Here is a 27,592-nt window from a genome sequence, read left to right on the forward strand (position 1 = left end):
ATGTTTTATTATGAATATTCATTATCTATACACTGCCAGAATATTAGTGCATGGTGTTCTATAGTGAAATACCAAGTCCCTGCCCAGGAAGCTTAGAAGTGGAGAATATGATCCTGTAAAAGGATGTGGTTAATTCTCCATCACTTTAAGTCTTTAAATCAAGACTGGATGTCTTTCTAAAATATATGACCCAGCTCAGCCTGATGCAAGAATTACTAGGTCAAATACTTGTCCTATGTTATACAAGAGGTCGGACTAGATTACTATAATGGTCCCTTCTTGCCTCAAAATCTGTGAATAAAGTACTGAGCATCTACTGAGACATAGCATAGTGAGAGATTATAGTAAACAAAAAGTGAGCAGAGATTACCAGAATGACAAAGGTTAAATTGTGAAAGACTGAGATATGCTTATTAGTTATTAATATCTGTATGATGGAAGTACCTAGCTGTAGGATTATGGCTGGGGCCCCGATGTGCTGGCTGCTGCACATAACGTAATTGACACAAGATACATACATTTTGTTAGTCCCATATAAGGGTGAGGATGTTTCTGTTGGCTTTTTCTTTTCAATTTATTGAATGCATTAAAATGTTGGATGAAAAACAGGCAGGTATGGACACCAGCAATGGAAGATTAACAGGAAGAAGTGAGTTTAGATGAAAGGTGTGAAGAAAAATGTGAGTGATTGGCTTAGAGTCAGGGAAGATGCTTCAAGTACAGAGGGTGATATGAGTGGCTTACCAGAAGAGAACAAGAGAATCAACGAAGAGCAGTGTGTGAGCAACACAATAGGAGGCAACAGAAAAAAAGATTCCCAATGGGGATAGAACAAAGAGTACTTGTGGCATCTTACAGACTAACAAATTTATTTGAGCATAAGCTTTCATCGGCTAAAACCCACTTCATCGGATCCATACAGTGGAAAATACAGTAGGAAGATATATATACACAGAGGACATGAAAAAATGGGTGTTGCCATACTAGCTATAACAATAAATGGACACAAATCAGACATCAAGAATGATAACATTCAAAAACCCGTCAGAGAACACTTCAGCCTCCCTGGTCACTCAATTACAGACCTCAAAGTCACAATACTCCAACAAAAAAACTTCAAAAACAGACTGCAACAAGAAACTGCAGAATCGGAATTAATTTGCAAACTAGACACCGTTAAATTAGGCTTGAATAAAGACTGGGAGAGGATGAGTCATTACACAAAGTAAAACCTATTTCCCCATGTTAATTTTTTCCCCTACTGTTACTCACATCTTCTTGTCAACTGTTGATAATCAGGGATGGCCCATTTCCACTACAAAAGCTTTTTTTTTTCTCCTGCTGATAACAGCCCACCTTAATTGATTACTCTCATTATAGTTAGTATGGCAATACTCATTTTTTCATGTCCTCTGTGTATATATATTTTCCTACTGTATTTTCCACTGCATGCATCCGATGAAGTGGGTTTTAATCCATGAAAGCTTATGCTCAAATAAATTTGTTAGTCTCTAAGGTGTCACAAGTGCTCATCGGTCTTTTTGTTGATACAGACTAACATGGCTGCTACTTTGAAATGGGGATAGAATGTGTGTTTATAATTGTTGATGAGGGTTTATTCTGATAGTTCATCTTGGCAGTGAAGTGGATGCAAAAGTAAAGTTCTTACATTCATAAAGACTCTACAAATTCTCAACAAAGACCCACCTCCAATGTTTTAGTAACATTTCTCCTGCTCCCCCAGTAGGATATAGGAATGCAAGTGACTATTACACTTCCTCTCACTGGCTTTCCATAAGTATACCTGAAACATGACAAGTGAGATCATATGAACCATTATCACATGGCTTTGGATTTCTGAAGAATTTACAAGACCGAAGAATAAATAAAAAATATATCTGATGGCATTCAATAAAACTACGGCACATTTGTACTTTGAAACGATGAGAAGCTTTTAAAGCTGGCATCAGTTGAAATTCATCAAGGGCATGAGCCCACACATTGCAGGTGGGGAATGTGCACAGAAGTGGAAAGTGCTGCTCTTTTCCCCCACAGCCACTCGGAAGTCCATTATTATTATAAAACACTGTTCATCCATCACAAGGTGCTGTACAATCAATATCAAAATAACTGCAGAAAAACAATAATTGGTCAGACTTATTACATTTTATCATTTCATAATAATTATGACATTGACTCACAAGAAATAAGAAAATGTCAAACTTTTAAAATGCTATTGAACAAAATGTGAATGTAGCACAATTTTAGTGCAGTAGAGTTTAAAGGCTGTGAGAGAGGAACTTGTGTGTCCTTTGAGGATTGCACTAATCTTACCAGATGGAGCTAATACAGACCAGGAGACCCCAATTTATTCAGACCTAATTTTTAAAATATGCCTGGCAGAGTACCCATAAAGTAATAAACTGATCTAGCATTCTTCCAAAAAAAAAGGCCCCAGGCATCCTACAATGCAAACATAATTAAAAACAGTAAATAAATCTTTTCAATTTTAATCTGAAAGTTAGAACAAATTCAGGTTTCTGAATGTCATTAGGAAGCTTAGTCCAATTATTGTGAAGCACAGATACTAAACTGTTTTGCGCAAATGCTTCCAGATTATGTTTAAGGAAAACCAATAGCTCATCAGACTCAGACCTCAAACAACAGCAAGGGAAATTAAAAAGAGCAAATCAAAGAGTGACTCTGGACCAATATTGTTAGTAAGCCTGCAAGTAAGCACTTTAAATACTGTACAATTAATATGGAATTACACTGGCAACTGTTACAGAGATTTTAAAACAGAGACACCGGAAAAATATCATCAAATATCTTAGTTCCAGGAAAAACTTTCACAACAGCATTCTGCAGCAACTGCAGTCTTTTAGAGGACAGGCTGGAAGACCTAAAAATACAAGTTACATTAATCAGCTATAATTAAGGCTAAGATTTTGTTATGATTATTTTTAGTAAAAGTCACAGACAGGTAACGAGAAATAAACAAAAATTCACGGAAGCCATGCCCTGTCTGTGACTTTTGCGACTGCAGCTCCCTGATTTCCCCCACCACCATGGTGGCTGGGAGCTGTGGGGTTCCCCTTTCACCCGTGGCAGCTGGAAGTTGCTGAGGGGGTGGCCTCCACCCACAGCAGCTGGGAGCTGCAGAGTGAACATATTTCCCAAAGAGAAAATGGGACACCCCCAGCCGCTTGCCCAAAGCATCCCCACTGCAAGACTGTCACCCGTGGCTGGAACCCTGAGGAGGGCTCCCTCAGGAGTCTGTTCCTGTCGCTGGAACATTGCAGGGAGGGCCCTGTTGCTGCTGTAGCCTGCCACTGGAGCCCTGCCAGGGCTGGCTGTCAGCTCCAGAATCCGCAGCTCCTGGGGCTGAAGCAGAGAATGTCACGGAGGTCTCTGGGAGTCACGGATTCCGTGACTTCCATGACCTCCGTGACATAAACACAGCCTTCGCTATAATCAGTCCTAGAAATTACCAAGTTATTGGCAACATCCCTGTGTCTTTCATATCTCAATCTGGTAATATTACAAACATGATAAAAAGAAACACTGACAAATCTGAAGATAGTGTAAATCTCAATGCTTTTTTATCCAAAGACAGTATACTTGAATTATCATAAAAATATTACTGAGGGGTAAGCCATGCCCAGTATACCAAAAAACTTCAGAACTGCAAGGGATTCAAATTCACAGAATCCTATGACATCCAAACCTGATTGCCTTGCAACCATCAGTCATAACTGTAACCATTCAATCATAGTTAAATGGAAGAGTTAAGTAAACCTATATGCATAACACTGAACCCCAACTCACACTGGCAAATTCTAGACACCAAAGAATCTTTGCCATCTTTCTTATGGGTTTCTAAGTCCACTCAGCTCCGTAGTATGAGAGTGCCTTCCATGTAACATAGACTGGCAACAGCAAAGTCCCTTGTAAACTTCATGGACTCTCTGGTTCATCTGCCTTTGGGGACTGCAGAAAGCTCTATTGGGGATGTTTTAGTATGAGGGTTTTTGAGAGAGATGGGAGGACTAGATATTTTCACTCCCACAGCCCAGTGACACTATCACAGATCAGTGAAAGAGCCTGTCACAGTGCGTAATTGTCCTGGGCTGCCCAACAGTGCACTGTAACAGATTTAAAATAATGAATAATAATAATAACACACACTGCTAAATGCTCTAAAGTAATTAAAAGAGAATCAGCTGCAATTAATAAAACTTTTTAACCTTTAATAGTGACAATACTTAGCACTAATGTAGCAACATGCATCTAAGAATTTCAAAATGCTTTACAAATGTTAATTACATTTCAGTTCCTCCCCGATCACTTGCAATTTTAGTTCTCTTGAAATCCAGACTGAACTGTTTCAAATAAAATGGAGCTATACATGAACATTATTCCTCCTTTAGTCTCCATTTCCCACCATCTTTGGAGAACTAATCTGCCATTTTTAAAAGTAGGTTCTAAATTCTAAATTCTCTGGTCATACACCATGTTTGTGCCACACTAAGCACACTCTCATGTTCAATAAATAATAATATCTAAATTAGAAATGGGATGAAACACTCATTTGTCACCTTTAAAAATCCATATTATGATTGATTTATAATTTTGTAACTACTTTAGAACATAAAGTAACATGAATATATATGAATTATATTAATCCAGTGAGAAAGTTGTGTAAATTTATGATTTACTTACTTTGCAGTGACAATACCAGTAAAGTCCTTGTCTTTCAAAGGATAATATAATGATGCTGTTAGAGTAACTTCAAATTTTGGTAATACTACAAAACAATCAAAAGCTAACATTAAAACATGTCAGAAGTATTACATTCATACTCAGGAGAACAAGTGTCAATCTTAAGTAATAGGAGTATTTCACTGTAATGATGATGGATTCTCCCACCACTCTGATGGACAAGTGATTTCACTGTAATACAGATTGCATTACTACAGCTTCCTAAAGGACGTGAGGTAGGACACATTTAACCAAAACTGGTGTGAATCTAAGGCTGATACTGCACTGGGAACCACACACAGACTGCTGTACCCGTACAGAGTCAAACTGATGAGTCTCCAAGCACACATGGAGGTCCATTTGTGCAGAGACACTTGCAGGACTGAGAACTAATATATCATTCCTTTCTCTCTCAGGTCAGACCAGAAAAAGTAAAACTACTCAATCAATTCAGTCTTTACTATCAGTGAACTTAAAAGACTACACAGATGATGGGGCTTCATTTGCTCTAGTTCAATTCACACTGATCATCATTTCAAAGTTAAGAATGCCTCCTCGCGGCATACTAGTAGTGACTTCAGTTAGAGTTACTGCCTTCGTTCACAGCACAGAGCAGGAATTGTCCATTTAGATAACCAGGGAACATCCCGCACAAACTATATCCTCTAATTGCTGTTGGTGAGATACTGGCAAACCGAAGTCCTCACTGTTTTTTCTACCACTTTTCTAGTTTTATCCAAAATATCATTGATTAAACTGCTAAATGACATCCTGATCCTGCAAGTTGTGGGTCAGTCTCAGAGAGGTAGGAGATTCAAGTGGGGTTTCATGTCCATATGTCTTCAAGTAATTGTTTATCTCCAAGAGTTTAATGCCAGATATTGATACCTGAAGAATCGAATGACTCTCTTCCACAGAAATCAATTTGAAGTATGTGAATTATTGTGATGTGCACTTAAAAAAGACATCCATCAATGTAGTTTTTGAGCTGCATTGTCATCTTGACACAGTATAACACTTTCCCATTCCCAGAAAAGAAGGATTACAATTTTCTGTGTCTGAGTGCACATGGAACTCACTTACCATATTCCGTGACGGTAAATCTTTGATAATGAGTTTGATCCTACAGAAAAACAGAACAAGGTATATAAAATTGTGCTTAGATTACTTGGTTCATTATATCTACTCTGGCCCAGTTCCACACTCAGCTAAGTCAAAAGAAAGCTAGATTTCTGCCTACAAGTTAAGTTATAGTCCTTGAAATTATGTCATTTTAAATAATGACATAACAAAGAACTAAATATTGATTTATTATATCAGTGAAGATAAGTATTATTTATTTATTTACCACAGAGAGACCACCAGTCAAGGATCACAAGCTCCATTACACTAGACCAGGGATCGGCAACTTTTGGCACACGGCTCACCAGGGTAAGCCCCCTGGCGGGCTGGACCAGTTTGTATACCTGCCGCAACGGCAGGTTTGGCCAATCACGGCTCCCATTGGCCATAGTTTGCCACTCCGGGCCAATGGGGGCTGCGGGAAGCGGCGGCCAGCACATGCCTTGGCCCGCGCCGCTTCCCGCAGTCCCCATTGGCCCACAGTGGCAAACTATTGCCAGTGGGAGCTGTGATCAGCCGAACCTGCCAAAGCAGAAGGTAAACAAACTTGGTCAGCCCCCAAGGGGGCTTACCCTGGTGGGCTGCATGCCAAAAGTTGCCAATCCCCGCACTAGACACTGTAAATACACATAATGAAAAGATTATCCCTGCCCCAAAGAGTTTATAAGACAAGACAGCAGAGGTATACAAGTAATCTTAAAGTTCTTCATTAACTCAGTAAATCTGCAAGATTCTGTTAGCCTTGTGTATCCTGAACTGCTTAGTTTCCTTAATAAATAATAATACTTAGATCTTGTATAGCACTGTTCATATTTTGGATCGCAAAGCACTTTACAAAGTAGACCAGTATCATTTTACATCTCCACTGGCTTCAATGGAGATACATCAGGGCTGAACTTAGCTCAATTACTTTTGGTTATTGGATTAAAACAAATGGATGGAAGAACTAAGTTTTCTATAGAATATATAAAATTGCTCAAGGCCTCTTCTTTGTATTTCCCGTCTTTCTAATTCCATCTGTTGCTTCCTGATTTTCTCCAGAATCACAGTTTTAAAAAGTAACCCTTATGTGGCACATTTAGCTATGTGACTGTAATGTTTCAGTTTTCTGTGTACTGCACTTTTAAACTTCTGTTCTGGTATTCAGAATTCAAAAGCCATTTTTGTTCTCACAGACTGGGGCAGACTGTCCAAAGAGACACACAGTCTGTGCTCTCCCTCTGAGACTTTACTTTTGATTTCTTTTATTCTATTGTTCTCTTAATCTAAAATGAAAGTCATTGTGGCTGATAGTACAATGTCTGTTGCCTCTTTGTGCACATAACCCTTAATGGAACTTTTTACTTGTGCACTGTTACGCTAAAAGACACTGCCAACATTGCAATGTCTGACTGCTGATTTACTGCTGGTGACAATCTATAAAGTTCAGGATGACCTGCAAACAAACACGTGGAATAACATGACTAAACTTTCCTTTAAAGCAGATGCATTAATCACTCATATTTCTGTTTGCTCCTTTCTAAACCATATGGGATACATTAATGAGCATTCTTTGGTGACAAACAGCAGATCAATTAAAGAAACATTAAAACAATTGTTACGTTAATATGTCTTGTAGCCTGGATCTCACTGATCCATTAGGCTTACCAGAGCCAATAAACAGATGCAATTGTGGAAGGAGGCTTAAAACATGATGTGTGAAATGAAATATTCCTAATTTGTCTTATCTGAAGCAAAAGTATACCAAAAAGCCATTGGTTAATATACAATAGTAATGCCAGAGTTCATCTGAAAATGTAAAACAAATGTACGTATTTGTTCTGTCCAACTAATTGTCCAAGGCTTGGCTTTGATGGCTTTGAAGTAAGATTTCAAGATAATGTTGATGCCTTATATGAAATCTCAAGAGTCAGTCTCACAGATTCTGAAGCTTAGTTGGAGTTGGAGCCTATCTGAATGGATTCCACAGCGCTTGTCATTTGGTGGAATCTAAAAAGGAAGGTCAGATCTGGACAGAATGGAGCAGTGGTCCCAACAGCTACATGAGTTCCTGCATTCATCTAGAAGTAGTTCACTAAATCCTCATTGTCTGATGGAATATGGGTGAAGATATTGGGCCACAGCAGAGTGGCTGCCTCAAAAGTCTCAAATGCTAAGTAGAGCAGGGGAGGGGACAACTAAAAGGCTCACCTCCAACAGTTTACAGGACTCCATGTGGAAAATCTCGGCTGGGCTGAGGTGGAAGGGTGACAAAAGGAGTTTCCAGCTCTCAATATGGAGGATGGAGGGGACCTGATTTAAAGATCTTACACTCCTACTGCTTAATAGATTCCAGGTGAAATCATGTTATCTTATTGTTAATTTCTTTGTTAATAAAGCCAAGCCCCAGCAAGGAGCAAGCGTCTGGTGTATCTTTATATATAAATACTTACTTTTCCTAGCGAGTTATTTCTAGCACAAGGTAAACTCAGATTGTCTGAATTCTGAGCAATCAATCTTATGTTCAGAGCAATGACCAGTGGAATAATTGCCTTATATCTTACTAACACTCCATGTAAATTTGAAAAGGTACTATCACAGCCTACGATTTCCACTGTATTAGGTAAAGAAGTGATAGATACTGCATTTTACTGTATGTCCGATCTACGTTTATTAAAGGCTCATTCCTATTCTAGGAATTAAATTATATTTTACACAAAAACAGTCCATTTGCTGAGCTAAGCATTAGCAGTTCACTGCTTTCATAGCTGGGAAAGGGGAGGTATTTTCCTTCTTGAAATAAGTTTTCTGTGCACTCCATTGCACGGGACTGAAAGAGTTATTTGCAGCAGAAGACATAGACTAAACTGAATTCAGAGCTTTTGGCAGCAATTTTTTTAAGTTGACAACTTCCCCGGCAATATGAAAAAGTCATAGATTCATAGACTCATGGAATGAAAAAGACCCTACTAGGTCATCTAGTCCATCTGTCTGTCAAAGCAGGATTGTTCCCTAGTGTGCATTTACTAGTGATTTGTCCAATCTAGTTTTAAATATGCCATGCAAAGGCACTTCCATCATTTTCCTTGGGAGACTATTTCATAAACTAATAAAACTTACTGTCAGGAAATTTTCCTCATAATCACATGCATTTTCTCTTAATCTCGCTATTTTACTCCTAGCTAAAACACCTTAAACTATGCTAAAAATTCCTATTCCTTTTTTTATGTTTATGCCTTTTAAATATATCGTATTTAGTAATGCTAGTATAATCTTTCTTTCCAGCCCCAAACCTACTGACTAAAGGATTCCATCCAGCCCACTAGGGATATTTTTAACTCTTCTTCGAATTCCTTCATATTTAATTTGTTTCTAGTAATCAGATGTACAAAAATAAACAATATTCCAGGTGTACTCTCAGCATGGCTAGAGAGAGAAATTATTACTTCCCTCACCCAAAACTGCTTGCCTTGTGCATGCAACCCAAAACTGCATTGGTTTTTTTTTTCTCCCATACCATATTGCAGGCTCATATCTTGTAAATTGTTCAGGGCAAGAACTATCACTTTTGACATATATTTATAGTGTGCCTAGAACAATGGGGCCCTGGACTCTAGGCACTACTATAATACAAATAAATAACAAAACAATCATAGTAATGATGCACTACCAACTGTCATCCCTACTTCTCTTTCAGCATTACAACTTTCAGGTTATTTCGTTCTTCATTGCATAGCTATGTTTTGCTGGAAAACATGCAAGCTAATACATATTGGGAAATATAATTCAAAGTTGAATTCCATTTTGTTATTCTCTGCCTGCAATAGGCTGGCAGTGTTGGCAAGGAATGAACAGGCTAAAGAGAGGTTAAATAAATTAGAGCTGACTGCTAGTGTACCTGATATAAGGGTACACCCCTCAGATAGAGGAAGCCAGGGATTAGAGATCTGTTTAGTGGTAAGGTATTCTCTATACAACCCTAAGGAAAAGTTTCAGGCTGGAAGGGTTTCCTGTAAGTACTGTGGGTTAAATCCTGGCTTCTCTGAAATCAATGAGAGTTTTGACATTGATTTCAATGGTGTCAGGATTTCACTTTGCATGTTGTGCACCAGACTGTAACAGGGATGACTTTACTTTGAGACTGTAGTAGTTGTGTTAAACAAGACTCAGGAGGGCTGAACTGTTTGGATTGGGGTAGGAAAACAGCACCTTACAGCTTGTTTCTAAGTAGGTCCTTTTCTATTATCTGTAGTGTCTGCATCTCCTTTCAATTCAGTAATATCTCCAAATGTCATTAACATTATGTCTGCTCACTTTTCTTGATCATTCATATCTTATTTAATAGGACAGGGCCTAACACAGAACCCTACAGTTCCCTGCTAATCACCTCCTTCCAACCCAATATTTTGCTATTTATCCTAATCCTTATTGTGTGGTCCCTCAGATAGTTTTCTATTTATTATAAAGTGCATATCTTATTTAGATTGAAATAAGTGAGAACATGATTTCAGAAGACAGTATTTCAACTGCTTTGCTGATATCCAATATTACATCTATGGGTTTCCACTAAATTTTTATTCTGTTCCCATACAATTTGTTTTTGTTTTTTTTAATTTATGCTTCTTACTACTGTTCATGTTTGTGTTCCATTGTTTTACTTGAGATAGAAGTTAGAATTGTGGGGAAATAAATGCCAAACATTCTTCTTTTTTTTTTAAACGATGTAACACTTGCCTTTCTCTAATCTTCTGGTGCTTTGGTCACCATTTTAAACTTAGCATTGACCAAAAGTAAAAACTGAATTACTACAGTTATAATCCTTCTCTGAGTAACAATTGTTACACCTCAGAAACCATTATGTGATAACTCTTAGTAAATGTCCTGAGAATTTATAATCTAATTTGAGATAAGATGTAATGAGAGAGTGATAATAAGAGGGAAGGAGGGAGAGAAGTCATCAGTTCTCAAACTGTAGGATGTGTAGCACTAGGAATGTGTAGCACTAGGACTAGCACTAGGAATGTGTAGCACTAGCACTAGGAATGTGTAGCACTAGGAATGTGCAGCCCACAATGAGATGGTACAAGTGTCAATTAAAAGTATAGTGTCAAAACAAGAATCCATTATAACTACATTGATTAAAACCACAAAGATTGGGCACCAAGTACTTTTGAGTCTTAGAGACAGTAGGCTTGGTCTTGAAATCTGAAAACCTCTATTCTAATGGGTAATTTTTGTTAATGGGAGGGGCAGCAGTGGTGGTAAAAAACAACAATAATGTCGGCAGCTATGGCATGCAGGTTCACTCAGGCACCAGGACACCAGCCTGATCTGGACCCTAGAGACTTTTGTTCTTCTGATTGTATGTTTGGTGGTGCTGAGATAAGGGCCTTGTGAACTTCAATAAGATGCTCCTTTCCCAACCTAACACCTAAGAGAAAGGAAGAAAGCCTGCTTGCCTCCTAATGACAATGAAAGATCTAGGCTCTCTGCCAGGTGGAATCAGTTTGGAAGCCTCCTTGAATGGGACATGGATTATTATATTTTCTAAATTTTGGTTTTGGTATTCTCCTTCCATATCCTCTCCACAGATCTTTGACCCATAGCATCTGAGTGGGACTGGGAAATAAAGATTAGTCTTTTCATACAGATCAGTATCCACTAACTCAAGTAGCTATTGTGGCATCACACTCCCACCTCTCTTTCTTAAATCAAATGCAAATCAAACATTAGCCAAAGATAATTAGAATAAAATAATACCACTAATTAATAACATACACAGAAACATCTAGGATATAGGGCATGGTAGAAAATCTGAACACCTATCAGAGAAGACAGCACTGCAGGACTAAAGTGAAATCTAGGTGATTAATTAATTTCTTGATAGATTTTGGCATTAAAAACTTAGAACAAATTTAGGGAAACATGAATAGTTTGACAGCAATGTAATATTTGACTAGACTCCAGAGCGTCGTATTGAAAGGTGAACTGTCGGGCTGGAAGGAGGTCACCAGTGGAGTCCCTCAAGGATCGGTTTTGGGACCGATCTTATTTAACCTTTTTATTACTGACCTTGGCACAAAGAGCGGGAATGTGCTAATAAAGTTCGCGGATGACACGAAGCTGCGGGGTATTGCTAACACGGAGAAGGACAGGGATGCTATTCAGGAAGATCTGAACCACCTTGTAAACTGGAGTAATAGAAATAGGATGAAATACAATAGTGAAAAGTGCAAGGTCATGCATTTAGGAATTAATAATAAGAATTTTGGATATACGTTGGGCGCGCATCAGTTGGAAGCGATGGAGGAAGAGAAGGACCTTGGGGTACTGGTTGATAGCAGGATGACTATGAGTCGCCAATGTGATACGGCTGTTAAAAAAGCAAATGCGATTTTGGGATGCATCAGGCGGGGTATTTCCTGCAAGGATAAGGAGGTGTTAGTACCGTTGTATACGGCGTTGGTGAGACCCCATCTGGAATACTGTGTGCAGTTCTGGTGTCCCATGTTCAAGAAGGATGAATTCAAACTGGAACAGGTTCAGAGACGGGCTACGAGGATGATCCGAGGAATGGAAAAACTGCCTTATGAAAGGAGACTCAAAGAGCTTGGCTTGTTTAGCCTGGCCAAAAGAAGGCTGAGGGGGGATATGCTCGCCCTATATAAATATATCAAGGGGGTTAACGTTAGGGAGGGAGAGGAATTATTTAAGTTTAGTACTAATGTAGCCACGAGGACGAATGGGTATAAACTGGATATTAGGAAGTTTAGACTTGAAATTAGACGAAGGTTTCTGACCATTAGGGGAGTGAAGTTCTGGAATAGCCTTCCGAGGGAAGTAGTAGGGGCAAAAGACTTTCCTGGCTTTAAGACAAAGCTTGATAAGTATATGGAGGGGATGTTATGATAGGATCGTTAATTTGGGCAATTGATCTTGAATTACCACCAGACAGGTCTGCTCAATGGTCTGTGGGGTGATGTTGCATGCGATGGGTACTGAGTTGCTGCGGAGAACTCCTTCTTGGGTGCTGGCTGGTGACTCTTGCCCACATGCTCAGGGTTTAGCTGATCGCCATATTTGGGGTCGGGAAGGAATTTTCCTCCAGGGCGGATTGGCAGGTGCCCTGGAGGTTTTTCACCTTCCCCTGCAGCGTGGGGCACGGGTCGCTTGCTGGTGGTGTCTCTGCAGCTTGAGGTCTTCAAACCATTTTTGAGGATTTCAATAACTCGGTCCTGGGATAGGGGTTGTACAAAATTGGATGGGTGGGGTTCTGTGGCCTGCCTTGTGCAGGAGGTCAGACTAGATGATCAGATTGGTCCCTTCTGACCTATGAGTCTATGAGTCTATGAGACTGTAGATACTGAAGCCAGACGAATGTAATTATACAAACTGTCAGGCATACAAGAGCCTACAACAAAACACAGCAGAATGCCTAGCTGTTCGAAAAGCTTTTTCAGTTAGAAAATGCCATTTCATAACATTGGAGGCCAGAAGGGACCACCAGATTATCTAGTCTGCCCTTCTGTATATCGAGGTCACCAACACCACTCAGTACCTACACACTAAACCCAGCAACCAAAATTAGACCAAAGTATTACAGCCCACAGGTAAACAATAGAAGGGACTGAGGCCCCTACAATCGCAGGGAAATGATTAAGTGAGATATTCCCAGATAATCCTGGGAAGTGGCCCATACCCATACACTGCAGGGGAAGGGGAAAAAAACAACGTTACAGCCAGTCTGTCCTGGGGGGGAAATTCCTCCCCAGCCCACATACAAGAATTAGTTAGGGACCCTGAGCATGTGAGCAAGAACCAGCCAGCCAAGCACCTGAGAGAATACTCAGCCACCTCATAGCCCTGGCCTTCCCTACCCAATGTTTTATCACCACCCATGGCCACAGGCACCAATATTTTTTTTTCTCCAGTGGGTGCCCGTGTCCCCAGCCCTGGCCCCGGCCCCGCCCCAACTCCACCCTGCCCCAAAGTCCCTGCTCTAACTCCACCCCACCCCTCTCCAAATCTCCATCCTGGCCCCACCTCCTCCCCCAAGCATGCTGCGTTCCCTCTCTTCCCCCATCTCTCCCAGGCTTGCCACATGAAACAGCTGTTTTGTGGCACAAGCGCTGGGCAGGGGAGAAGCAGGACATGGCAGCGCGATCAGGGGAGAAGATGGAGCAGAGGCGAGCTAGAACGGAGGGGCGGGGCACGGAGCTGCCCATCGGTTCTCCAGCCTCGGAGCACTCATGGAGTCGGCGCCTATGCCCATGGCCATCCCGGATGCTTCAGAGGAAGGAGATAAAAAATATACCCTCCGAGAACACACTGGGGGGAAGCCCTTTAAGACCCCTGCAAGTGGCCAGCTGAAACTCTGAAGCATGAGGTTTACGAACATAAAACATAATCCAAAAGTTAGCCCCAGGACTGCTGAGCCCTGTCCCCTACCATCACAAGCAACCCCATCATACAACTGCACTCATAAATCTGTCCCGCTCTCTCTCTTAAAACTAATTACGTTGTTTGCCCCCACAACTCCTATTGGGAGGCTGTTACAGAACCTCATCCCTCTCTCCAATGATTAGAATTTGATTTCTAATCAGGCTCTAATTTCCAGCCTTTGTTCATGGCCAGTTTATATCTATTTGTTCTTGTGCCAACATTGTTCTTTAGCCATATCCCCTCTCAGCCTTCTTTTTGCTAAACTAAACAAACCAAACTCTTTCAGTCTCCTCTCATAAGACAGGCCCTCCATTCCCCTGATCATCCTAGCTGCTCTTGTTCCAGTTTAAACTCATCTTTCTTGAATATGGGTGCCCAGAATTGTACATAGTATTCCAAACGAGGTCTTACCAGTGCCTTGTACAATGGCATTAATGCTACGCTATCTCTACCGGAAATACCTCATCTGATACATCTTAGTATCACATTTGCCTTTTTCACAGCCACATGACACTGGTGGCCCGTAGTCATCCTGTGATCAAATCACACACCCTGATCTCTCTTCTCCTTTGCCACTTCCAGCTGATGAGCCCCCAGCTTGTGGCAGAAATTGTTATTATTAATCCTAAATGCATTACTTTGCACTCCTGTACTATTGAATTTCACCCCATTTCTGTCACTCTAGTCTTCAAGGTCATCCGGCTTCTCCAGTATAATATTCTGATCCTCCTCTGTACTGATGATGCTTCCCAACTGTGTATCATCAGCAAACTTCATTAGAACACTCCTACTTTTTGTGTCATGGTCTTTAATAAAAATATTGACTCAGATTGGTCCCAAGACCGATCCTTGAGGAACTCCACTAGTAACCTACCTCCAATGTGATAATTCACCTTTCAGCACAACCCATTGCCTTGTCCCCTTTAGCCAGTTCCTTATTCACCTTACAATGCTTGTACTGATCCCCATCTTCCCTAATTTAATTACTAATTTCCCATGTGGTATTGTGTCAAATGCTTTACTGAAGTCCAAGTATATAAAATCTACTACATGCAATTCCCTTATCTGAAAAAATTAGTTATTTTCTCAAAGAAGGAAATCAGGTTAACCTCACATGATCTACCTCTGGTAAACCCATGGTGCATTACATCGCCTTTACCATTTACCTCTCTGAATATAATTATTCATTCCTTCACAATTTGTTCTAAAACCTTGCATACTGCTGAGGTCAGACTAATGGCTCTGTAATTGCCCAGGTCACTTTTCTTCTCTTTCTTAAATATACGTACAAAGTTAGTTATTTTCCAGTCATATGGTGCTACCCATAAATAGATAGATTTATTAAATATCCTTGCTACCAAATTAGCAATCTTATGTGCTAGCTCTTTCAGTATTCTGGGATAGAAATTACTAAACCCCCCAATTTGAGCGCACTGAACTGAAAGTTTTTCTTTCACCTTGGATGTGCTAATTTCCATTTCTAGATACCCATTCCATCAGTCGTACTGCCAAGGAAAAGTATTCATCTAGGTTTTGGGCCATACGTAGACTATCTTTAATCTCCTTCCCATCTACACTGCCCAATTGCCCATCCTCATCCTTCCGTGTTCTCTTTTTATTTACATAACTAAAAAAACTATTTATTTTAGTTTCCTTGGCAAGAGTTAATTCAGCTTGACTTTTAGCATTTTTCACTTTATTCCTACATTTTCTAACCTACACAATGTAGCTTTTTTGCGGATCAACCCTTTTTTCCATTCCTCATAGGTGCTTTGCTTACTCCTGTTAATATTTTTTTTGAGATAATTATTCATCCAGCTGGGTCCGGAGCTCTTCTCTACCAATTTTTTCCTGTTGCTGGAGATGCAAATTTCAGATAGTTTTTGTATAACTGATTTGAAGAAATTCCAAGCATCTTCCACATTCACATCCTTGAGCTCTTCAGTCTAGTTGATTTAACTAATTTCTTTAAATTTCCCAAAGTCTGCCCTTTAGAAATCAAAAACCATAATTAACTAACTGGTTTGATTATCCTTCATTTAATTTAAACTGAATCATTTAATTGAAATCAAAAATTCCCATGGGAACGTGTTGATTTTGACAATTTCATTTAGAAAAAATAGAAACTAAGCATTTTGGATATGGTTGAAATGTTCTGTTTTGACCTTATTGGAATGGAATGTTTCAACTTTAATGAACATTTCATTTTGATTTTGTTTCTAACCAAATTTCATCAGAATTGACAGGTTCCCGCAGAAATTCAGTTTCAGTAAAGGAGCATTTTCAACGGAAAAATATTTTGCTGAAAAATTTTCAAATCAGCACTATAAGTAAATGAATACAAAATACAATAAATTTGTATATTGTTTCTCCCTGCGGGAATCAAATGTACCCTTAAAATTTTGTCTCTGCTGTCAAGGAGAAATAATGCTAAAGCCCTGCATTAGTGCAAAGAACATCATAGAACTTTTCTGTTGCAATGCCTAAAGCATGCAGGTTTCAGTGATGCTTAGTGCTTTTACCCTAGTTTTGTATTAAGCCTTTTCCTTGGTTTCACTGACATCTAGTGGGCAACATTTTTTTTTAAAAAAGTCCCCTTCTTTTGCATTGCAACTGACTATCCAGCATTTATCTAGACTGAAAAAAGAACAGGAGTACTTGTGGCACCTTAGAGACAGGGCCGACTCCAGGGTTTTTGCTGCACCAAGCAGCGCGCAAAAAAAAAAAAAAAAGCCACGATTGTGATCTGCGGCAGCTCTATCACCGCTGCTTTATTCTTTGGCAACAATTGGGTGGCAGGTCCTTTGCTCCGAGCGGGACTGAGGGACCCACTGCTGAAGAGCCGGACATGCTGCCCCTCTCCATTGGCTGCCCCAAGCACCTGCTTACTGAGCTGGTGCCTAGAACCGGTCCTACTTAGAGACTAACAAATTTATTTGAGCATAAGCTTTCGTGGGATACAGCCCACTTCACTGGATGCATAGTCTGGAACACATAGCAAGAAGATATTTATACATACAGAGAACATGAAAAGGAGAAAGTTGTCATACCAACTGTAAGAGGCCAATCAATTGGGATGAGCTATCATCAGCAGGAGAGAAAAAAAATAAAACCTTTGAAGTGATAATCGAGATGACCCATAGAAGGTGTGAGGATACTTAACATGGGGAAATAGATTAAATTAGTGTAATGGCCCAACCATTCCCAGTCTCTGTTCAAACCTAAGTTAATTGTATCTAATTTGTATATTAATTCAAGTTCAGCAGTCTCTCTTTGGAGTCTGTTTTTGAAGTGTTTTGTTGTAAAATTGCCACCTTCAAGTCTGTCACTGAGTGGTTAGAGAGGTTGAAGTGTTTTCCCATTGGTTTTTGAATGTTATGATTCCTGATGTCAGATTTGTGTCCATTTATTCTTTTGCATAGAGACTGTCCGGTTTGGCCAATGTATATGGCAGAGGGGCATTGCTGGCACATGATGGCATATATCATGTTGGTAGATGTGCAGGTGAATGAGCCCCTGATGGCGTGGCTGATGTGATTAGGTCCTATGATGGTGTCACTTGAATAGATAGGTGGACAGAGTTGGCATCGGGCTTTGTTGCAAGGATAGGTTCCTGGGTTAGTTTTTATGTTGTATGGTGTGCGGTTGCTGGTGAGTATTTGCTTCAGGTTTGGGAGCTGTCTGTAAGCAAGGACTGGTCTGTCTCCCAAGATCTGTGAGAGCGAGAGATGATCTTTCAGGATAGGTTGTAGATCCTTGATGATGCGCTGGAGAGGTTTTAGTTGGGGGCTGTAGGTGATGGCTAGTGGCGTTCTGTTATTTTCTTTGTTGGGCCTGTCCTGTAGTAGGTGACTTCTGGGTACTCTTCTGGCTCTGACAATCTGTTTTTTCACTTCAGCAGCTGGGTATTATAGCTTTTAGAATGCTTGATAGAGATCTTATAGGTGTTTGTCTCTGTCTGAAGGATTGGAGCAAATGCAATTGTATCTTAGGGTACGTCTAGACTACGGGATTATTCCAATTTTACATAAACCGGTTTTGTAAAACAGATTGTATAAAGTCAAGTTCACGTGGCCACACTAAGCACATTAATTCGGCGGTGTGCGTCCATGGTCCGAGGCTAGCATCGATTTCTGGAGCGTTGCACTGTGGGTAGCTATTCCGTAGCTATCCCATAGTTCCTGCAGTCTCCCCCGCCCCTTGGAATTGTGGGTTGAGATCCCAGTGCCTGATGGGGCAAAAATCATTGTCGCGGGTGGTTCTGGGTAAATGTCATCACTCATTCCTTCCTCCTGGAAAACAACGGCAGACAATCATTTCGCGCCCTTTTTCCCTGGATTGCCCTGGCAGACGCCATAGCACGGCAACCATGGAACCCGTTCAGCTTTTTTTTTACTGTCACCGTATGTGTACTGGATGCCGCTGACAGAGGCGTTACTGCAGCGCTACACAGCAGCATACGTTTGCTTTTGCATGATAGCAGAGACGGTTATCAGTTGTTCTGTGCCATCTGCTGTCATTGTAAATTGGCAATAAGATGACCGTTATCTGTCGTTCTGTACTGTCTGCTGCTATCATGGGTGCCACTGGCTGAAGCTGGCCAGGGGCGCAAAGGCAAAACTGGGAATCACTCCCCGAGTCAATCCCTCCTTTATGGTTTCTAAAAATAGTCAGTCCTGTCTAGAATATGGGGCAAGTATACTAGAGAACCAGCGTACCAGAGAGCACAGTTGCTCCGTGTCAGATCCCACAGAAATGACGAGCTGCATGCCATTCACAGGGGTTGCCCCTGCAACAACCCCACCCATTGCTTCCCTCCTCCCCAACCTTCCTGGGCTATCGTGGCAGTGTCCCCCACATTTGTGTCATGAAATTATAAAGAATTCAGGAATAAGAAACAGTGACTTGTTAGTGAGATAAAATGAGGGGGAGGCAGCCTCCCGCTGCTATGACAGTCCAGGTAGAACATTAAGCGGTGCGGGGGAGAGGAGCCCAGCATCCCACTGCTATGATAGTCCAGGCAGTACAGAAGCTTTTCTTTACACAGGAAAGGGAGGGGGCTGATGGAGCTCAGCCCCCAGTTGCTGTGATGAGGATGGTTACCAGCCGTTCTGTACCATCTACTGGGAATGACCAGGAATCATTCCTATTTTTACCCAGGCGCCCCCGGCCAGCCTCACCTGAGGCCAGCCAGGAGCACTCACAGGCTGATGGTGACGACGGATAGCAGTCATATTGTACTGTCTGCCACCGGGGAGGGGAGAAGAGCGGATACTGCTCTTCACTGCTGCAGCATCGCGTCTACCACCAGCATTCAGTAGACGTAGGGTGACACTGAAAAAAGTCAAGAAACGATTTCTTTCCCTTTTCTTTCACATGGTAGAGGGAGGGAGTAAATTGACAAGCTATACCCTGAACCATGCCGGACAGTGTGTTTGAACCTACAGGCACTGGGAGCTCAGCCAAGAATGCAAATAGTTTTTGGAGACTGCTGTGGACTGTGGGATAGCTGGAGCCCTCAGTACCGCCCCCCTCCCTCCATGAGCGTCCATTTGATTCTTTGGCTTTCCATTACGCTTGTCACGCAGCATTGTGTAGCCTGGAGATTTTTTTCAAATGCTTTGGCTTTTCGTCTTCTGTAACGGAGCTCTGATAGAACAGATTTGTCTCCCCATACAGCGATCAGATCCAGTATCTCCCGTACAGTCAATGCTGGAGCTCTTTTTGGATTTGGGACTGCATCGCCACCCGTGCTGATCAGAGCTCCATGCTGGGCAAACAGGAAATGTAATTAAAAAGTTCGCGGGGCTTTTCCTGTTTACCTGGCCCCTGCATCCGAGTACAGATTGCTGTCCAGAGCGGTCACAGTGGTGCACTGTGGGATACCGCCTGGAGGCCAATACCGTTGATTTGCGGCCACACTAACCCTAATCCGATATGGTAATACCGATTTTATCGCTATTCCTCTCGTTGGAGAGGAGTACAGAAACTGATTTAAAGAGCCCTTTATATCGATATAAAGGGCCTCATAGTATGGACGGGTGCACCGTTAAATTGTTTTAACGCTGCTAAAATCAGTTTAAACGTGTAGTGTAGACCAGGCCTTAGAGATTGGCTGTAGATAATGGATCATGTGGTATGTCCTGGATGGAAGCTGGAGGCATGTAGTAAGCATAGTGGTGAGTAGGTTTCCATATAGGGGGGTGGTGTTTATGTGACCATCGTTTATTAGCACAGTAGTGTCTAGGAAATGGACCGCTTGAGTGGATTGGTCTAGGCTGAAGTTGATGGTGGCATGGAAATTGTTAAAATCATGGTGGAATTCTTTGAGGGCTTCTTTTCCATGGGTCCAGATGATGATGTCATCAATGTAGCGCAAGTACAGTAGGGGTGTTAGGGGACGAGAGCTAAGGAAGCATTGTTCTAAGTCAGTCATAAAAATGTTGGTATACTGTGGGGCCATGCAGGTACCCATAGCAGTGCCGCTGACTTGAAGGTATATATTGTCCCCAAATGTGAAATAGTTGTGGGTGAGGACAAAGTCACAAAGTTCAGCCACCAGGTTTGCCATAATATTATTGGGGATACTATTCCTGATGGCTTGTAGTCCATCTTTGTGTGGAATGTTGGTGTTGAGGGCTTCTGCATCCATAGTGGCTAGGATGGTGTTTTCTGGAAGATCACTGATGGATTGTAGTTTCCTCAGGAAGTCAGTGGTGTCTTGAAGATAGCTGGGAGTGCTGGTAGTGTAGGGCCTGAGGAGGGCGTCCACATAGCCAGACAATCCTGCTGTTAGAATGCCAATGCTTGAGATGATGGGGCAGCCAAGATTTCCAGCTTTATGGATCTTGGGTAGAAAACAGAATACCCCTGGTCAGGGTTCTAGGCATGAGTCTGTACAGATCTGTTCCTGTGCTTTTTCAGGGAGTTTCTTGAGCAGATGGTGTAGTTTCTTTTAGTAATCATCAGTGGGATCAGAGGATAATGGCCTGTAGAATATGGAGTTAGAGAGCTGCCTAGCAGCCTCTTGTTCATATTCCAAATTATTCATGATGACAACAGCACCTCCTTTGTCAGCCTTTTTTATTATGGTGTCAGAGTTGTTCCGGAGGCTGTTGATGGCATTGTGTTCAGCACGGCTGAGGTTATGGGGCAAGTGATTCCACTTTTCCACAATTTCAGCCCATGCACGTCGATGGAACCAATCTATGTAGAAGTAGATAGAAGTCTAGTCTGTTGTTTCGACCTTCAGGAGGAGTCCACACAGAATGGGTCATCTCAATTATCACTTCAAAAGTTTTTTTTTATTATTCTTGCTGATGATAGCTATCTCAATTGATTGGCCTCTTACAGTTGGTATGGCTTCCACCACTTCCACCTTTTCATGTTTTCTGTATTTATACATATCTTCTTGATGTATGTTCCAGTCTATGCATCCAATGAAGTGGGCTCTGGCCCACAAAAGCTTATGCTCAAATAAATTTGTTAGTCTCTAAGGTGCCACAAGTACTCCTGTTCTTTTCGCGGATACAGGCTAACACGACTGCTACTCTGAAACCTATCTAGACTGAGTGAATTTATAGTAACATTTTATGATTTTGTAAAGAATCATTTTTGTTTTTATTATAATTATGAAGTATATATTCTCTTAAAGGTGTACTGTAGAAGCTCCCAATCCTGCACTAGAAGCTGCTAGGGGATGAACCCCTGCAGTCATACAGAGTCCTATTAATAGGGCCCTATGAAAATCAACATTTCATGGACTGTGCAGAAATATCGTAAACAGTTAGAAACTCTTATAAATTACAACTTACCAACTAAACAAAGTTTAGTGATACATTTTGAGATGCCTTATCATTGCTTTATTACTCACGTATTTGCTATTGTGCATAACTCAGTCATTTTAATGGCTCTCCCAGTCACTACTGTAAATTTCTGAGCTTCTGATGTAATAAAACTATCCATCCCTTTTTAAAATTATAGCTCCAGTGTTTGAGTCTATGGCCTCTTGAGCCAGAGACTGGCTGCATACCATGTTGATTTTTTGTAAACTTGCCTGTCATTAATAAATTTAAGTGTGCCTCTTTTCAAGACACCAGAACAGTCTGCTTGCAATCTCCCATTACTTCTTTCTTTCATAAAGAAATATTTCTAAAAACCTAAATAATTTTAAACAACGTTAACTGTTGTAAGTTGTAACATTAACTGTGAAAACCAAAACTCAAAGCTCAGGATGAAATATGCACCATAATTTAGAATGTCCAGAATTCTAGTTTGCTACAAAACCATATACTATTAAAACCTTTACCTAGGTTTTGTTCGTTTTCCCAGCCTATAGCCTCAGTCCTGCAATGAGCTCTGTACAGGCAGACTCACACTGGCTTCAAGAAGCCTCAGCCTCATTGCAGAATCAGGGCTTATACTTGTTTCTATTTTGTCTCTTCATTGAAAACTTAAATTTCATTCTTAAACTGTGGAGAATTCCACTATCTGGCAGGAGGAACTAATCTTCTATACAATTCAACAGTGTTAATACTCACATTGACTTGTACTTGTATGGACCAGTCTCCAAGTAGAGGGCTTGTTGATAATTGAAATCTTCTGGAAACCATACCCAAATCACCTTTCTCTGCCAACCACTGCTGAATCAAATTCCCTCGAGGGTCCTAAAGTAAAACCCATGCTGCATGTTAAATGTGAGCATACTCAGGAGCATGACTTGACTGGAAATTCAAATGTCAAGCTGATTCCAGTTTACTGCTACATTTCCAACGTGTACTCACCCGGATGTATATGCTTAGAGAAGTTTTGAAAGGTTTGAGATCAGGATCAACAGTGACAATCCGAAACTTCACTTCTTGGCCTGGTTTATATAGAGACTTGTCAGTCTGGATGAAGACAGAGATACTCTTGTGCTCAAATAACAGGCTGGTGCTGTTAGAGAATAACAGCCGGCCCTCAGCATGGCCTTTCACCAGTAACTCATAACTGCCAGCCCTGCTGTTCAAAGGCAGCTGAAAGAAAAAAAGAGTATCTCTGTTACAGTCTCATGTACTGCAGTTTGTAAACATGAAGGGAAGCTTGTTTCATAAATACATGTCATGTATACCCTGACACCGTCAGGAGCAAGTCAATTGATTTAGTTCACAAAAAGAGAAACATGTTTTTAATGTGAAAACTGTACCATTCTTGTGAATATGTACTTCTCTGAGAGGCCTCCTGTTTTTGGATAGTTTTGCTAGGTGCATTTCCACCCAGATAGTTTGGTCTTTAAATATATCATTTTGGAGAAATCTGCAACAAATGACCCACACCAGGAGAAAGCAACTTGCTCAGTAAGTAGCTCTGCAGATTGCCTGGGATATGCAGCCACTTATACTACTTCTGATTGCACAGAGGTACTTTTCCATTGTGAGCAAAATCATGACATGATGGTGATGAGCACTCTACCGTCATCCCCATCTCTGTGATCTTTCCTCCCCATATGGAAATCCTTAGCTGTTTGGACGCAGAGTTGGTTGTTGGACTTCCATAACAAGCCAACCTATTTCCTGAGTAGCTTGGCCTGTTATGGAACCAACACTCATAGTTTTCCATAAACATGCCCCAGCAGGATGAAGAAACATTGCACTTGGTAGCTAGGAGTCTGACTCTAAAAGTGTCATTCCTGCAATTACCCGCTAGTTGTCTGAGAACTTTCATTCAGATGTGCCTTTCTGAAACATTTTCATCTTATTCCTGCCTATAATCAGACTCACCAAAATGTAAGCAGGGGAGTTTCTATGTATGCACATATATAACTGGAGCACAGAGAAAAATGTATAGTTAAAATTTGCCTAAGTATTTCCACTTAACTTGCCCCACCCTCCTTTTTTTTAATTCAGTTATTTAGCAATTTTGGCAATTTTCACTTTGGGGGCTGAAATTTTCCTGACGTGGTCACTGTCTGCTAATAAATTTTCCTCGAAAGTTTGAACAAAAGGCCTGATAAGGAGAGTACGCAGGATTGGATGGGGGAGGGGGATTAGGCACTTAAATACCTTTGAGGAACTGAGCCATCACTCTAGGAAGAGTGCCTTTCAGGGAAAACTGGGTTTGATTTGGCCATGTTACAGTGGCTTAAGAGTTTGTAAGCAGTGCACACACTATAATTTTTCTAATAATACTTTTCAAAATAATTATCTCCCTCCAGTACTTCAACGAAAAACAATAATAAATGTGAATTTCCAGGCTCTGTCCCCAACTGGCCACCATCATAGCTTTCTACGTGGGTCCAGTGCAGAAAACCTTTCAGCAGTGCCTAGCAGGTATGCAGGCCCTATACAGGGCCTGAGTAGTGTAGAGAGTCAGGTGGTACATAGGGGAGTTTCACCCTGAATAAGACACTGGTGCATACTAAGTGAGCCTGTGGAGTGGGTACTGTGGATCCTTGACCCATGCTAACCCTAATTCTGGGTCGTGTTGTGCCATCAGATTTTTAAACAAAACACCCAGCTGATTTCTGCTAAAAAAAAAAATGATGATGTGACATGGCCTTCTGTTTGCAGTTAGAATGGTGCAAATCTGGAGTAAATCCTCTGAAATCATATCAACTTAAATGCAATAGGTAGACATTTTTCAGTAAAACACATAGGAAATTAAGCACACATCTCAAACTGGTAATGAGAATTGCATCTGTTAATTCACCAGGCCCAGCGCTGAAAAATATTGTACCATATTCTGTAAATAAACTCTCTCTTGCTTTTAAAATTTGTTTTAAGGTCATACAAGTGGATGGAATTTCCAGAGTGGGAAAAATGCCATACAATTACTATACAGATTAAATCATATGTCTATTCAGAATGTGTACTTATACATGTATGCACACAGAAATCAGTGAGAATTTTTATTCTCCTTTGTAAATTTTCTATTTATATAAGCAAGTGAAAAAAGTGAAAATCATTAGTACAGCATACAGGAAAATATCTTAAAATATACAGAAGAACCTCAGAGTTACGAACACCTCGGGAATGGAGGTTGTTCGCAACTCTGAAATGTTGGTAACTAAAAAAAACATTACGGTGGTTCTTTCAAAAGTTTACAGCTGAACATTGACTTAATACACCTTTGAAACTTTACTACGCAGAAGAAAAATGCTGCTTTCCCCTGTTTGTTTGTTTTTTAAGTAGTTCACATTTAACACAGTGCTGTACTGTATTTGCTTTCTCTCTCCCCTCTCTCTCTCTCTTTCTCTCTCTCTCTGCTGCTGCTGCCTATTATGTACTTATGCTTCCAAATGAGGTGTGTGGTTGACTGGTCAGTTCATAATTCTAGTGTTCGTAACTCCGAGGTTCTACTGTCTTCTCTTTTCTCTCTCTAGTTATATCTTTATGTTTCCTATGCCAAATGCACATTTATCACAGAAACCAAGACCATCATTCAAATTAGGACTTACCAAACTAAATCTTTGAGGAGGAATGCCACACTAAACTTGGTGATTTTTATTTAAACTGGAGTCTTTAGTAGAGACACTGCCAAGAACATATGATTCATGTCTTCTAAGCCTGTCACACTTCATGGCTAAATATTCTAGAAAATGTTAACTAAAGGGACACAGCCCCACTTATAACTTCTGTCAAAAAATTTGCTCAATATGTAAAAAAAAATGTAAGTTAAAATTATGAACATTTTAATGTATTTAATTATATGGTATTAGTTGTGGAAACAGCCAACATTCCCTATCAAAAAATCCAAGAAATATTAAGAGCCTTCAAAACAACAGATAAAACAAATAAAGAACTTGTTCCTTTTGATTACAGCAATGGAAAACATTCCTAATAATTATTATATGAGCACACTTGCAAGGATTTGGTTTGATTTTTTTTATGAAAAATCCACATTGATTATTTGCAGTTCTCGAATATACTTTTCATAGATTTTTATTATTATTAATAATGGCAGCCAAAATGGGTTACTCTATCACTTTTTGACTTCCTAATAATGCTAACACGTCCTGAAAAAAAATATTTTGTTCTTCCTGTCACTACTCTGGCTATTTCATCCTTCTTGATGCTGATGTCGGAAATTATCAGGCATGTGAAGTCAGCAATAGGGAAACGAGGCAGCATAACTGTTTTACTAAAAGTAACTTGCATGCTTGCTTACATTTCTCAGCTGACAGAGACCACAAGCTCAGGAAGTCACGGCTAAAATAATGATAGCAATTCACTCCAACTCCTCAGCCCCATTAAAAAAATACTCTAAAAAGGGCATTTCCGGACCAAATAGGAGTTAGTCAACTCTTGAGTGGTGTCTAGTAGGAGCTTATTATGTGCTTTCCCACTTACGCTCTCCATCTTTTTTCATTACTCTCTTCTCCCCCAGCCATGACAAAAATCATTCTCGCTCACAATGGTATTCTTGCCCTCGCTTTCTTTTTCTTAACAATAACAGTAATAATAATAGTTGGGCTATGAATAAAAGAAGTACAGCTGTAAACCACATCAGTTACTGTCGTGAGCTCTCACCTCAGCCCAGGAAAATATGACAACCAAAAATAGTAACTCACAGTAACACTTTATGTAGATTGCATTACCAGACAATTACACTGTAGCCATGCTAATGAAAAAAAAATTCCCCTTGAAAGAATGAATTAGTTATCATTAAGGATACAACTTAGTCATGGAGGTCATGGCAGTCACGGATTCCATGACTTTTCCGGACCTCCGTGACTACCACGCTTCAGGAGGCAGAGGTGAAACTATGCGCCCCTGCCCTGCAACTGAGGCTAGCTGGAACCAGGACCCTGCAGCCTCAGCCTTGCAGCTTCTGCTGGGGGCTGCAGCCAGGGCCACATGCCACAATCGGGACCACATACCCTAGCCCCGCAGCTTCCACCAAGGGCTGCAGCCAGGGCTATGTGCCCCTGCCCAGTGGCTTCTGCTGGGTGCATGTGCTCTAGCCTCACAGCGTCCCAGGCTTGGTGGGGCTGCAGCCAGGGCCACATGCCTCCTTCACAGCTTCCCAGGGCTGTGCATCCCTCTCCGGCTGTGACCAGGGCTTGGCAGGAGCTTCAGTTGGATCTACACATCCCTGTCCCGCAGTTGCGGTCAGCTCTGGAGCATGGGCTGTGTGCCCCCCATGGCTGTGCCCCCCACTGCGGCCGCTGTAGCCGAGCTCGGCCTGTCAGTCCCACCATGGGACTCCAGTCCTGCCCCCATCTAGCCCTGTCCCCTGGTTATTTTTAGCAAAGTCACGAACAGGTCTCGGGTGCCATTAATTTTTGGTTTATTGCCCATGATCTACCCCT

At 41.0% G+C, this 27,592-nt stretch overlaps 1 protein-coding gene across 4 annotated transcripts in view; it reads right to left on the reverse strand.

Moving 5' to 3' along the window:
- The window catches only part of CD109 (CD109 molecule), a 127,565-nt gene that overhangs the window by 54,268 nt on the left and 45,705 nt on the right, over window positions 1–27,592 (reverse strand). For all 4 annotated transcript variants that reach the window (XM_050950611.1, XM_050950613.1, XM_050950614.1 and 1 more), the window contains 5 exons: window positions 23,088–23,318; window positions 22,845–22,970; window positions 5,845–5,884; window positions 4,723–4,807; window positions 1,708–1,804 (listed from right to left, as the gene is read on the reverse strand). In XM_050950611.1, the coding sequence (XP_050806568.1) occupies window positions 1,708–1,804; window positions 4,723–4,807; window positions 5,845–5,884; window positions 22,845–22,970; window positions 23,088–23,318 (579 nt within the window). The remainder of the gene's footprint in view (window positions 1–1,707; window positions 1,805–4,722; window positions 4,808–5,844; window positions 5,885–22,844; window positions 22,971–23,087; window positions 23,319–27,592) is intronic.

This window comes from Gopherus flavomarginatus, chromosome 4, assembly GCF_025201925.1.
Source record: "Gopherus flavomarginatus isolate rGopFla2 chromosome 4, rGopFla2.mat.asm, whole genome shotgun sequence".
NCBI lineage: Eukaryota > Metazoa > Chordata > Testudines > Testudinidae > Gopherus > Gopherus flavomarginatus.